Source organism: Populus trichocarpa, chromosome 19 (assembly GCF_000002775.5).
Source record: "Populus trichocarpa isolate Nisqually-1 chromosome 19, P.trichocarpa_v4.1, whole genome shotgun sequence".
Taxonomy (NCBI): Eukaryota; Viridiplantae; Streptophyta; class Magnoliopsida; order Malpighiales; family Salicaceae; genus Populus; species Populus trichocarpa.
In genome coordinates, this window is record NC_037303.2 from 11,808,916 (window position 1) to 11,821,167 (window position 12,252).

Here is a 12,252-nt window from a genome sequence, read left to right on the forward strand (position 1 = left end):
CCCATTTTCTATTTTACTCTTTATAAAAAGCTTTTTTTACCATTTACTTCTCTACAGTCTTTCTCAGACTGTTGCAATTACCTAGCTATTCCATGCTTTTTTGGTTGGCATGACATGTAAAGGTCAGATCAGCTAGCTATTAAGTTAAGAAAACTGGCGCATATATAATACATAAGCTTGTTTGGGTTATGAAAGAAACGATCTTTTGTGTAGACATGGGAAGAGGAAAGATCGAGATCAAGAGGATCGAGAACACCACCAATCGTCAGGTTACTTTCTGCAAGAGGAGAAATGGGCTCTTGAAGAAAGCTTATGAATTATCAGTTCTATGTGATGCTGAAGTTGCTCTCATCGTCTTCTCTAGCCGTGGCCGTCTCTATGAGTACGCCAACAACAAGTAATTTTACCTTCTCCTTATTGTCTTTTCTTTTGGATCTTGATGGGAACCTCCTTTTCTTTCTCACAGATCACTAGGACTTTGTTTGATGTTTCTTTTGTCATAATAAGTGCTTCTTTCATAGAACAAGAGACAGTGAAGGGTGAAATATTAGGAGGGTATATCCTAAATTATGCAAACTGTCCATGATTTTTGGCTTTCCAAGGAGTTGTTTGTCAGATCAGACTATTTGACTTGGATCTCAGTTGACCGACACTGATATGCTCGTTTCTTCTTTATACTGATATTATCTCGACTTTACTGGAAGTTTAGCAGAGGAATGGCAGCATAAAAGCCATCTCTTTAAATTCCTAATTATCACTGGAACGAGAGTATAAAGCCATGTCTTCTATATGTGAAATAAGAATTGACCATATCAAGAAATCATGATCTCATTGTCATCTTCCAGTGTGCTTCCTTTCCTTATTTTTGCTGATCCTTTTGGTGGTTTATATGATCTGAAGTGCTTTTATTTCATGATTTTTTTCTTCCTCTAGTATCCATGCATTCATTAACACGTCTAATGGGATCTAATTATAAATCACGATAACAAACATTTTGGCTGTTTGTAAATTGAAATCATGATTTTCATAAGAAAGATGCTTTAAAGATTTGAAGTGTTCCTGATTTTAGATTTGCCCTATGCTATTTTACTCATTATAGGTGTTAAAGATGATATTGATTTGCCTAGACACATTGTAGGGCTTCCCCATCTAGGTAATTAATTAATTAATTAAGCAAACATGGGTTGCTAGGAATCGGAGTGCATTTAGGGCTTCCATGAACATGAACAACAAGGATAGTGATACTATGAAAAGGTTTTTTATATAAGAGTATTTTATTTTTTAAAAGTATTTTTTATTTAAAAATATATTAAAATAATTTTTTTTATTTTTTTTTAATTTATTATTGATATCAACATATCCAAACAATCTGAAAATACTAGAAATAAATTAATTTAAAATAAAAAAAATTAAAAAAAATTGAAACGCAAAAACAAACTAGTTTTAAGTACAATAAAAAAGATCAGATATTTCTAAGTAATTAATAAGATAAATTTACAACAAATTAAAATTTATTTGATTGAACTAAAATATTTGCCATCTTGTTGAAGAAGAGTTACAGATTTATCAACATCAATAACAAAAACACTGAGAGTACAATAATGATAGTAATAATTATCACAGTAACAGTTGCAAAGAAAGCAACAAGTTCTTTCTGATCTCTTAACAGAACTGATCTTCTTCCCTCCATTAAGACCTCGGATTGTTAAGCAAACCCTAGCTATCGTCTTGATTCTCATTTTTACCTTTTTGGTGCTGCAATATTTGAGGATCCATACTGTGTAGCTGGGACTCGGCACTCCGAGTGATTAAGCCTGGCCCTTTTCCCATTCCATTGCTAACATGGGTGCTCGGTTTTCAGTACCTTCTGTTTCCACTTTGAGCTTTCACTGACAACAGTTCAGACTTTTATCTTTTGCTAGCTCTTATTCGTTCCATAAGATCAGAGATTTTAAAACAAGTCAGTGAAGACAAACAAGTTAAAAATGAAAGCTCAAAGTGGAGACAAACCTAGACATCTTCTTTAGTTTTCTAACTCTTTTCAAAAGCTTCATTAATGGTCCTTTCTCTTCCTCCCTCTTAACTTTATTTACGGATTGAATGCTCTAGCAAGGAAAAGGTTATCAACGAAGTAGAAAGTAGAGCAAATCTATTTCAAGTCCTTGTGAAAAGGCACATAGGGAGATTCATTTGCCATTGTCTTTCCTCCATAGAAACCTGAACTGAATTTCCATGATCAGTCCCATGATAACCTTTTTGTTCGATCTTTTTTAGTATCTTTATTGATCATAGCTCCAAAGTTTAAAAAGCTCTGTGTGTTATATAAAATCTATTGAAACTTTTTTTGAGAAAAAAAAAACTATTGAAATTGAAATGCAATTAACCATGAGCTTACAGAAGTATGTGAATTTTCGTATAATATATAGTTCATATCATAATAAAAATTTAATTTTTAATAATAAGTTTATGTTCAATCCCAAATTCACTTCTATCCAACTTGATTTTTAATTTTCTACCTAAAAAAAGCTAATCATAAAAAAATAAAAATAATTTTTTTTAACTTTTTACACGATCTAGAAATTACAAATAGCTCTTCTCTTTAGGCATAAAAAGGGTACCTGAGGAACGGATTTCTTCATATCCATACCCTACTCATTATTTATCGGGTAAAAAGTTTAGGTATTTATAAATTATTTATTGAGTTTTGGGTGTACATTATATGTTATTATTAATTAATCAATAAAAACTAAAATAATTAATACACACACGTGTGTGTGTGTCTGTGTCAGTGTTTTATCCTATTGTAATATTAAGGTATGTATTTATCATATTGTATTAAACAAAATCTAAATATTTTATAAATATATTTATATAATATAAATATATATTTCGGGTTAAGTTCAGATGGATTTCAGATCGAGTTTAACAATATTTATATTTTATTTATTATCTATTCATTCAGATTAGATCAGTATTCATCGAGCTCGGATTAAAAAAACATGCCTACTTACCCTCTTAACGTTTTTCGATATCTTCTTACTTGTTTCTTGTTGCTTTTGTTGCTCCTAGCTTTGGTTTTGGTTTGGTCCTGGTTTGGTCGCCATTTCGTTATACTTCTTTTTGAATTGTGTTGTAATTGTCTTTTCAATAATTATTCAACTAAAAAAAAAAATGTAAGCTCTCTTTTGATCTAAGCTCAACAACAGCTTAAGTGCTTACTAACCATGGAGTTCTCAAAGAATATTTGTGAATAAGATGCACTAACAATTCAATAAATAAATAAAAAGTGCATGTCCTACGTTTCCTATAAGTAGATAAACGTTTTAAATTCTTCTAAATTCTAAAATTTCAAATACAATTGGTTGAACATTAATTAATAATCTTGATAATGATGATTACTAATTAGGCACTAAATAAATCTTAACAAGTTCCCTTGATCATTCTTTAGCCAATCAATCCAGCTTTATACCCACGAGATCTTGGGTTTGAGAGCCTATCCTCTCTCAATGATTAAAAAAAAAAAAATTCTACTGAACTAGCTATGATAAAAAATTCTAAATTTCAACTCACAACCGGACTTGTAACTTAGAAAAAGATGCCAAGTACTGATGCAGGATTGGTTAATTTGGTGTCCAGTTCACGTACAGGTAACTCCTTTCTCTTCTTTTAATGGTGTGATTGATTACAATATCTATTCTTCACAGCACATTCTTTAATCTTGATCTTTTACTCTTTCAGGGTTTATACATCCCATCTTCTTTTGATCTTCCTGTTTCCATTTTCAGCTTTGGAAATCTCCCCATCCTTTGCTTGTTTAATTTCCCATAGCAAATCTAAAATCTCCTTTACTCTCAGTTCTCTTCGCCCTAAAAGCATGTTTTACTCTCCATAGTTGTCTTTTGTAGTGTTTCCATTCTTATGTTGGTGTAATAAATGAATATATATATATATATATAGAGAGAGAGAGAGAGAGATTTTGCTACGGTTTCTTCATTTTTAGTAATGGCAAGTGGAAATAAAGTCAAGGAAAGGTTCTGCTATTGTTAACTGGGCGCGCGAGGTGCAAGAAAGTATCTTGTTCTCTATACAAATGAACTTAGCTGTCCTGGAAAGTTGACAACTGCAGTGGTCGATGTTTCATTGTTATGTTCTTTTGATGCATCTTCTCCACATAAAAATCTCACACGACACAGTACTATGATATTGATATATACTAGGTTTAGGTGGGTTGACGAGGAAATGCTGTAAAAGCAACTTTTTCATGCACTTGTTTTCATTCGATTAACATCTTTACATTATATCTTGATTTTTCTTCATGTTATTTGATTTTCAAATGTAAATCAAACATTATGTTTATGAAACCCTAATGCTGCTTACAAAAAAGTTTGAAACGGTAAAAATTAAATATGGATCTCAGATCGATCCTTTTGCATTGATCCTTTCCTGTTCCATTGTTGTTTGGACTTAGAAATTTTGTTTATCTTTTGTAGCAGCATAAGATCAACCATAGATAGGTACAAAAAGGCCAGTTCAGATAGTTCAAATGCATCCTCTATCACAGAAATCAATGCCCAGGTATGCTTTTTCTTCCTCTATATTTTTAATCTTCATCAATTTATACCAAGTTGTTTTAAATTTCAGGTGCTTGAATTTCTCTCGATTCATTAGCTTACTTACTTTTCCTGTATTATGAAATATAGTATTATCAACAAGAATCAGCAAAGCTGCGGCAACAAATTCAAATGCTACAGAATTCTAACAGGTACGATCTCCATTGTATCTTTTTTAAGGTTATAACCTAAAAATGGAAAAACTATTAAACTATGGGACGTTTCCGTCCTCTTGATTTTGTTCTTAGCAAATTAATGGAGATTTGTGTACAAATATCTAACTTAATCTGCACAATATTAGCTGAACATGTGAATTTGTGATGCAAAGTTTAGCTTAAATAATTTTGTCAGACTATGATCCCCTTCCATAACCCCTCTCTATCGATCTAGGTGTAATGAGATTTGATCCATCATCCATGACCTCTAAAAAAGTACTGAATGACTCTACTAAGACTTTGAAACTCATACATGCCATGAATGGTCCTTTCTTTTACACACTCTTCATCACAGTTCGGTGCTGCTCATGCTTTCCCTTCTTGCTTGTAGGCACTTAATGGGCGATGCTGTAAGTAATTTATCTGTGAAAGAGCTTAAGCAGCTGGAGAATAGGCTTGAGAGAGGCATTACTAGAATCAGGTCAAAGAAGGTAAAAAGATCATACAACTGAAAGCAAATATGTAAATGTTCAGTCACGTTTAATTAATATATCATCACCTCTTGATATGATCATTTGCAATTTGCAGTAGTGGTATTTTAAGCCAGTTTAACCTCTGTGAATAGGACTTGCTTATGATCTTAATTTCTTGTCTTTGTTGCTTCAACTATTATATCTTGCCATTGTTTTATACATGCATATAGAATTAATCATGTACATCACTGTAATGGCTCTCAAATTTAGTTTTTGCTGTATCACAGTTCTTTATATGTCCTCAATTATTTTTGTTCCTCTACTTGTCTGTTGCAACAGCATGAGTTGCTGCTAGCTGAAATTGAGTACTTGCAGAAAAGGGTAATTTCTAGCTTGCTCTCACTTTCATTTTATACTTTAGGGACCTCTCTTTTGTCTAATTCATGTCCAAATTGATTTAAACACCTCTTTTTAGGAGATTGAGCTGGAAAATGAAAGTGTTTGTCTTAGGACCAAGGTAATGAAGAACACCAAATTCTCTTACGTATCAAATGTTGATGAGGCTCTTCTTGATATTTCCATATCCTTAACAAATATAACACCACGCATTTGACTTAAATGGTTAACTTGATCTTTATTCTTAACAATCTCAGATAGCAATTTCTTTGCTCCACATTTGCTTGAGGGTGGAACTGCATACCCACACAATGACAAGAAGATTCTCCATCTTGGGTAATCATCTTTCCATTTTATCTTCTCTTTGTTTTGCATTGCTTGTTATCTATTACTGAATGCTGAAGAGGCATGCTCCTTCAGGTAAGAGGACTAAATGTTCAGTATTGACTTGATTTTTATTTTTATTTTTGCTTTATTCATGCAGGTAAAAAAAGAAATATTGGAGAACTGGTGTGCAAGTGGTATTTTGATATATATATGTAATTCAATCCAGAAAATAAAGATACTGCGATATTATCTGGTAATATTGTGTCATGTGTGCCCTGCTTAATTTGGAATTGATGTTTAAGAGTCCTTAATTACCTGATCATTGTCAACTGGATTTATTATCTGCCCAGATAAGATGTGAACATTACTGGTACCTGCTTTAATTTGTGTGGTTTTTTATGAATTCTACTAATAAACAGCTAGCTCAATATTAATCACTGCTGAAAGGCTATTGATTATGCTAGTTTATCTTGTTTTGTTTGAAGGTTTTCTGTCATATAAAACTATCTTGGAAGCTCTTTGAGCTAGGGATGATACTGCCGCAGAAAAAGTTCATGGGAACATCCAATCTTAATACCTGCCTATATCATAGTCAATTCCATAGTAATTACACCCAGATTAATTCGTGATCTAATCAGGTAACTTGATTAACCTGTGTAAATTTAAATTAATTTAAATGACAAAATCTGTATCATTAGATTTTAACCGGGTTATAAATTAGTTTTTTTGGTTAATTTTTATCTAACTCTTATCAAGAATAAATTAATTGGATCTCATATTTATCTGTCAAGTCAGATTAAGTCTCGAGTGGATCTATTAGTAAAAGATTATAATTAAATTTATTATTTGAGTCCGTTTGAAAACATGGTGCAAACCATATTCCTTTAAATTTTGAATTTGTTTTGTTAAAAATTATTTTTTAAAGTTTTCAAATCATTTTGATATGCTAATGTTAAAAATAATTTTTTTAAAAAAAAATTATCTTTATGTATTTCTAAATAAAAAATATTTTAAACCGTAATCATTATCACATATCATGATCATAAAAAGCATATGTTACATGCCCTATCCATAAATGTTTTTAATTTTAAATTTTTTGAGGAACTTGGTCTTGGACAAGAAAACTCCCTTAACAGCTGACCAAACTGTCTCAAACCTATGAACAAAAAAATAGTTGTCTCAAACCAAAAGGTCCAAAACACCGTTGATTGGACACATGAAAACCACCGCTTGCCAACTCCGACTAACCCTGAACTTGCCACACCGAATGAGAGCATCTCTTTAAAATATGGCAAAACGATTAGAGATGGCAAACTAGCAATATCAACCTGCCCCCTGGAAAATGCAGTCATAGACTTGCTAGAGAGTCCTACTTACCCACCTGCTTCTAAGATTTCAAGATTTTTTCAAAGCTTAAGACAGAATTGTTTTCTTGAATAGATCTTCAATGATTTTTTTTACTATCTAATAAAATATTTTAAAAAATGTGCAAGAAATTTGGCCAACATGACTACAGGGCCAGGAAAACATGAATCCAACCCTATATCTAACGGAGGGTGCTAAACCAAATCCGTTCCAGCCACCTCCATTGCTATTCCCAAGCATGAGCACAAGAAACTCCACCAAGTCAAAATCCCATATTCACTAAATGTGCTTTAACCACCATTGATGACGGCAAAATTAAAATGAGCAGACATTATGAGTAATATTGCTTCACTTGAAACATTGTTAAACACCATTGTAAGCACTTACACTGGGGCACCGTATCATTTCAAGCATCAAGTACTATTAGACGCATTTGTAGTATGAATACTGCAAAAATCATAATATAAACAACAAACAGAATAATAATAATAATAATCTCATCCGTTTTCACCCCATTGAACATGGTCTCTCACTTGTGTCATAGAATGGCACAGCCTCCCTTATTGCGGAGCTCCTCGTGAGCCTTCTCTAGCCTCTCTCTAAGCATGCGAATTTCTTCGTTTGATTTCCTTTGCTCTAATTGTGCGCTCTCTTCTGCCCGTAATCGTGCAGCTTGCTCTTCTGCTAACCGCCGCTCAAGATTACCAGTTGCCTCTTTAAGCTTCATCTCAACCTGCAAAAACATTAGCATCAATAAGCAATGGATAGTTTCTCTAAATTTTGAAATATTTTATATATATATATATATATATATATATATATCATTTTGATGTGCTGATGTCAAAAATAATTTTAAAAAAATAAAAAAATATATATTATTTTAATGCATTTCCGAGCAAAAAACACTTTAAAAAACAACCACAACCACACTCTCAAACACCCTCCTAGCTATCCATCAAACCACTTCAAAATTTGATCTTCAACAAGAGCACATGGGACGTCAGTAAAATCAAGGGAATTGAGGAATACCATATCAGTTACTCGTTTCAATTGATCTTCATATTGCCTTTTCATCTGCTCCTGCAACTCTGATATTTCTCCTATAGAAAAATTCCCTTTCAAGGAATCAACCTCTTCTTGTTGACCACGGAAGTTCATTTCCCCTTTCTGTCAAATCAATCAAGTTATTCTCCCAAAAATTTTACAATAAAATTATCGAAATTTTTAAAACACTCACCTGTATTTCAGCAAATAATTCGTCACTGTATGGTTGGCCTCCATTTTGTTCTATGACTCTGTTTACAAGGGATAGAAGCTCCTGCACCTGCTCAACTCCCTTAAGTACATCTTTAGTTTTGTTATTAAAAAGAACTCGTCGATTTTCACACAGTGTGAGAACTTCCTGCATAGATTTTTAAAAGATTGTCAAGCATTTAAATAAACTACAAAATCTTGCATGAGATATCTTGCATTTAATCACTAGGGGTAAATATCTGGCCAATCACTCAAGAGAAGAAACATTCCATCTCTCGCCTGCTGAACAATTTTACTTTTGACATTGACAGAATTTGTTGATTATCATAATCATTTTTTGTTAACAACCAATAAAAATCAAATTTCAAAAGATACTCATCTGACAGATAATTTGTCAGTAAACCAACAAACCAGTTGAGCTCATTCAACCAAATGTCAGCTAATTTCTCAAAGGAGTTAATATCGTTTTCGAAGTGTTGAAGCATGACCAGCACCGACCAGCCAAGAGTCTCCAGTCTAAATATCTAGACTCTTAAACCCTTTTCAAATAGTATGGTTTTCTATTTAAAATTTCAAGGCCATACAAGATGTTTTTATGCTAAGGCTGCACTGCTACTAGTAAGCTTGCATTTATACTTATTTTTAACTTAAATAACACAAAAAAATCATGTCAACAGCATAACATTGGTAAAATTGTATTAAAAATATCTTGGCACAAAATAGCAGCACACCAACCAAGAGCATTTGGATCTGCATGACTTAGCAATTGTTCAAATTTTGTAAATTTAGTAATTGTTCAAATTTTGTAAATGTATCTATAGCTTCATAACAAGTCAATTCTAAGGAATGCAATGACAATAAGTAATCTTGAGTCTCCACTCATTTTCAATTCAACTCATGTCATAGGCATCTAGTAAGTTGCAATATAAAATCTTACGGCACAGAATAGTGGCAGACCAATCCAGAGCATTGGGATCTATATCACTTAGCAAAATTCCCAACCTTGTTATTTATTTTCAATCTACAAGAAGTTCATTTTTTTACAATTTTACTGTCACTTGTGGAAAACCAAACCAAATCAAAGGTATAGATTTAAGTAACAAAAGTACAAAACTTTTGCACAGCATTCATTATAGTTACCGCTAACTGAAAGAACACCACAGAACCATGAATAGGTAAAACAAAGGAAATTATGCTAGGAAAAGAGAAAAGAAAAGGTAAAGAAAACTCTGGAAAGAAGTGTTCAATAAGAAGAGAAATCATTTAGTAAAATTATTAGTAAACTAAATGCACTACAAGAAATTTGAATTAAAATTCAAAAAAAGTTTGCCAGATTTACAAAAATTGACGTCTTTAAATTTTAGTTTGCTGAAGGGTCCTAAGGCATCTCAGACTTCAAATTTTGCAACCTTAAACAACAACTATTCTCTGGAGACCAACATGATGAGAGCATAATCAAGCTCACCTCTAATCAACATGGAGTTGTATGCTGTAAACTATGTTAAAATAAAACATACTAATGACGCCATTAAAATTCCTGACAATAAAGAGTTTAAACTCTTGAGATGCCATTCTTGTACAACTCAAACAAAGAGCCAAAGTAACAAATGCAATCATACTAAATTTCAAAACCTCAAGTGTAATAAGTTGAAAAGAAAAGGAAGAAACCTTTAAAGGCTGTGGACACTCGCGACCCAAATAGTCTTCTAAAGTCTCATCATTATCTTCAAGCTCATCTCCCCCAGTGAAGACTACAATCATGTAGTCAAGTATCTTACTTCCAAACAAAGTTTGTAAGCTGCGAAGGGCTGCTTCTTCTTCTTGTGAAAAGCGGGTCCTAACTGAGAAAACTACTAGGACAGCATGGATCCCATCCTTTGCCATATTAATACATTTGACAATTTCTCTGCCAACAAATTCAGATCCGGCAGAAAAATCAAAAAGTCCTGCAATGGCTATTTTGTTAGTTCTTATGTACCACGAAGTTGTAAGCAAATTATGAAATACAAAAATAACAACAACGGAGTAGAATGGTTGTTTGTGACCAGGTTATCTTGCATAAAATAGCTTGCTGTCCATACCAGGAGTATCAATGACATTGATAATCTGACCATCTCTCAGTACAGTTCTCTGCAATTCACAACTACTGGTAACACCGGATGAGCTAGCCCTTGACTTGAAGGCCTTTCTTCCAAGAATACTGTTACCAGTCGCACTTTTTCCATTGCCTGTGCGTCCAACTAAAACAATTGTTCGAGCCCCATTTGATGGTGAAGCAAACTCCCAATCGTCATCCATTGCACTTCCACCCATCGTGCCGGATCAGATCACCTACAACATTTCATATTTTAAACACACTTTTGGTAGGGAATTCCATTTGTATAACTTAAAAGTAACAATGCAACTGATCATACACGGTTTCCATATGGTCAAAACAAACTTCTTACGTTTGAATATCAAGCAAACCTTTTAAGACTATTTAAATCCATAAAGTAACCATGATACTAAAGCTACTCCACCATGTGATACAATCAAACACCTTGCAAGAAACGTTTGAAAGCCAAAAAAAAAAAAGCACGGTGATCCTGTCATACTGGTCACCTTACAGAAACACAATTCAACTGAAGATCAACAAAACCCCATCACCAACACACAAGAAACATTTGAATGTCAGCAAATTTAAGAAAACAAAGATGATCAAAATAACATAATCACAAAGAGATATAACCCTACAAAGAAAGCATAAGCCAAAGAACCCAGTAACCCTGATTAGAAAATTTCAGATCCGATTTCTAATTGAAAATTAAGCAAAACCCAGAATTCAAAGAGATTCGAGAAACAGAAAAGGTAAAGTCTTTATCCTTTTTTTTCTTATACACTGTTACCTTCGCCTGCAACCAAACCAAAGAAAGAGAACCCACAAGACTTGTGAAAACAGGCAAACATAACAGTGCAAAGGAAAGAATAAAAAAGAAAACTTTGATCATCGTACAAGATAAGTTAAGGATTGAGGAGATTACTTACTTGGTTAATTAAGAGAGATAGAGAGAGACCAAACACCCGAGAGAAGATAAAGAGGTTTATAGCAATTTAATGAGCTATAATAACTAGTGATAAAATACAACTCGCATCTTATGTATAATACCAAAGACTACAGGGACTAGGAAACATCTTGTTAAACACGCTTTTCTGGATTCTGTTCCCTTTACTTCAAAGCTTACTTGGGATAAAATCTGAACCGTTCCAAATCTTCTTGGACTGGTAGCTTCTTCTTCTTCTTTTGGTTTTATTTACTTAGTAACTGTATTGTATTCTAGTTTCTCTTTCCCTCGTTTCTGACATTGAATGTGTTACTGGATGTGTTACTGGATTACAAGTTCTTTTAAGAGTCTGTTTATTTTTATGGTGGAAAAGTAATTTTGAAAAAAAATTAAATTTTTTTTATTTTACTTTAATTAATTTTTTTATATTTTTAAATTATTTTGATTTGTTTTTATTAAAAATAAATTTTAAAATATAAAAAATTATTATTTTAATATATTTTAAAAAATACCAACCACCGTAATATTAAACAAGCTATGAATAGAACTGAAAAATATAATTTAATGATTTTTAGATAGTTTTGATTGGTTTAAAATTGCTTAAGACCCATTAATTTAGTATTTTATTTTC

The 12,252-nt window shown here is 32.5% G+C and overlaps 2 protein-coding genes across 4 annotated transcripts; one reads left to right on the forward strand and one right to left on the reverse strand.

Moving 5' to 3' along the window:
* Positions 1–213: 213 nt before the first annotated feature.
* Positions 214–5,974, forward strand: LOC7475776 (agamous-like MADS-box protein AGL11). Its single transcript, XM_052449439.1, has 6 exons — positions 214–397; positions 4,491–4,575; positions 4,701–4,762; positions 5,157–5,256; positions 5,578–5,619; positions 5,714–5,974. Exons 1-6 carry the CDS (start codon positions 216–218, stop codon positions 5,849–5,851), a joined length of 609 nt encoding a protein of 202 aa, XP_052305399.1. The 5' UTR covers positions 214–215; the 3' UTR covers positions 5,852–5,974.
* A 1,683-nt stretch (positions 5,975–7,657) lies between these two features.
* LOC7475777 (immune-associated nucleotide-binding protein 9) lies at positions 7,658–11,947 on the reverse strand. 3 transcript variants are annotated; one of them, XM_024591863.2, is made up of 6 exons: positions 11,802–11,947; positions 10,662–10,911; positions 10,249–10,526; positions 8,564–8,728; positions 8,356–8,493; positions 7,658–8,059 (listed from the first exon to the last, which is right to left on the reverse strand). In XM_024591863.2, exons 2-6 carry the CDS (start codon positions 10,891–10,893, stop codon positions 7,865–7,867), a joined length of 1,008 nt encoding a protein of 335 aa, XP_024447631.1. In that variant the 5' UTR covers positions 10,894–10,911; positions 11,802–11,947; the 3' UTR covers positions 7,658–7,864. The 3 variants fall into 3 exon arrangements, with proteins under 3 accessions (XP_024447631.1, XP_024447630.1, XP_024447632.1); XM_024591862.2 differs by having other exon boundaries at positions 11,605–11,927; XM_024591864.2 differs by lacking the exon at positions 11,802–11,947 and adding an exon at positions 11,466–11,561.
* Positions 11,948–12,252: the final 305 nt, after the last annotated feature.

Excerpts from the sequence above, each read along its gene's own strand:
- LOC7475776 (XM_052449439.1), top strand. The coding sequence starts at position 216 with ATGGGAAGAGGAAAGATCGAGATCAAGAGGATCGAGAACACCACCAAT. Across the intron at positions 5,257-5,577 it reads CTAGAATCAGGTCAAAGAAG|CATGAGTTGCTGCTAGCTGA; the intron begins GTAAAAAGATCA and ends CTGTTGCAACAG. Across the intron at positions 5,620-5,713 it reads TTGAGTACTTGCAGAAAAGG|GAGATTGAGCTGGAAAATGA; the intron begins GTAATTTCTAGC and ends ACCTCTTTTTAG.
- LOC7475777 (XM_024591863.2), bottom strand. The coding sequence starts at position 10,893 with ATGGGTGGAAGTGCAATGGATGACGATTGGGAGTTTGCTTCACCATCA. Across the intron at positions 8,729-10,248 it reads AGTGTCCACAGCCTTTAAAG|GAAGTTCTCACACTGTGTGA; the intron begins GTTTCTTCCTTT and ends AAATCTATGCAG. Across the intron at positions 8,060-8,355 it reads TGAAACGAGTAACTGATATG|GTTGAGATGAAGCTTAAAGA; the intron begins GTATTCCTCAAT and ends ATGTTTTTGCAG.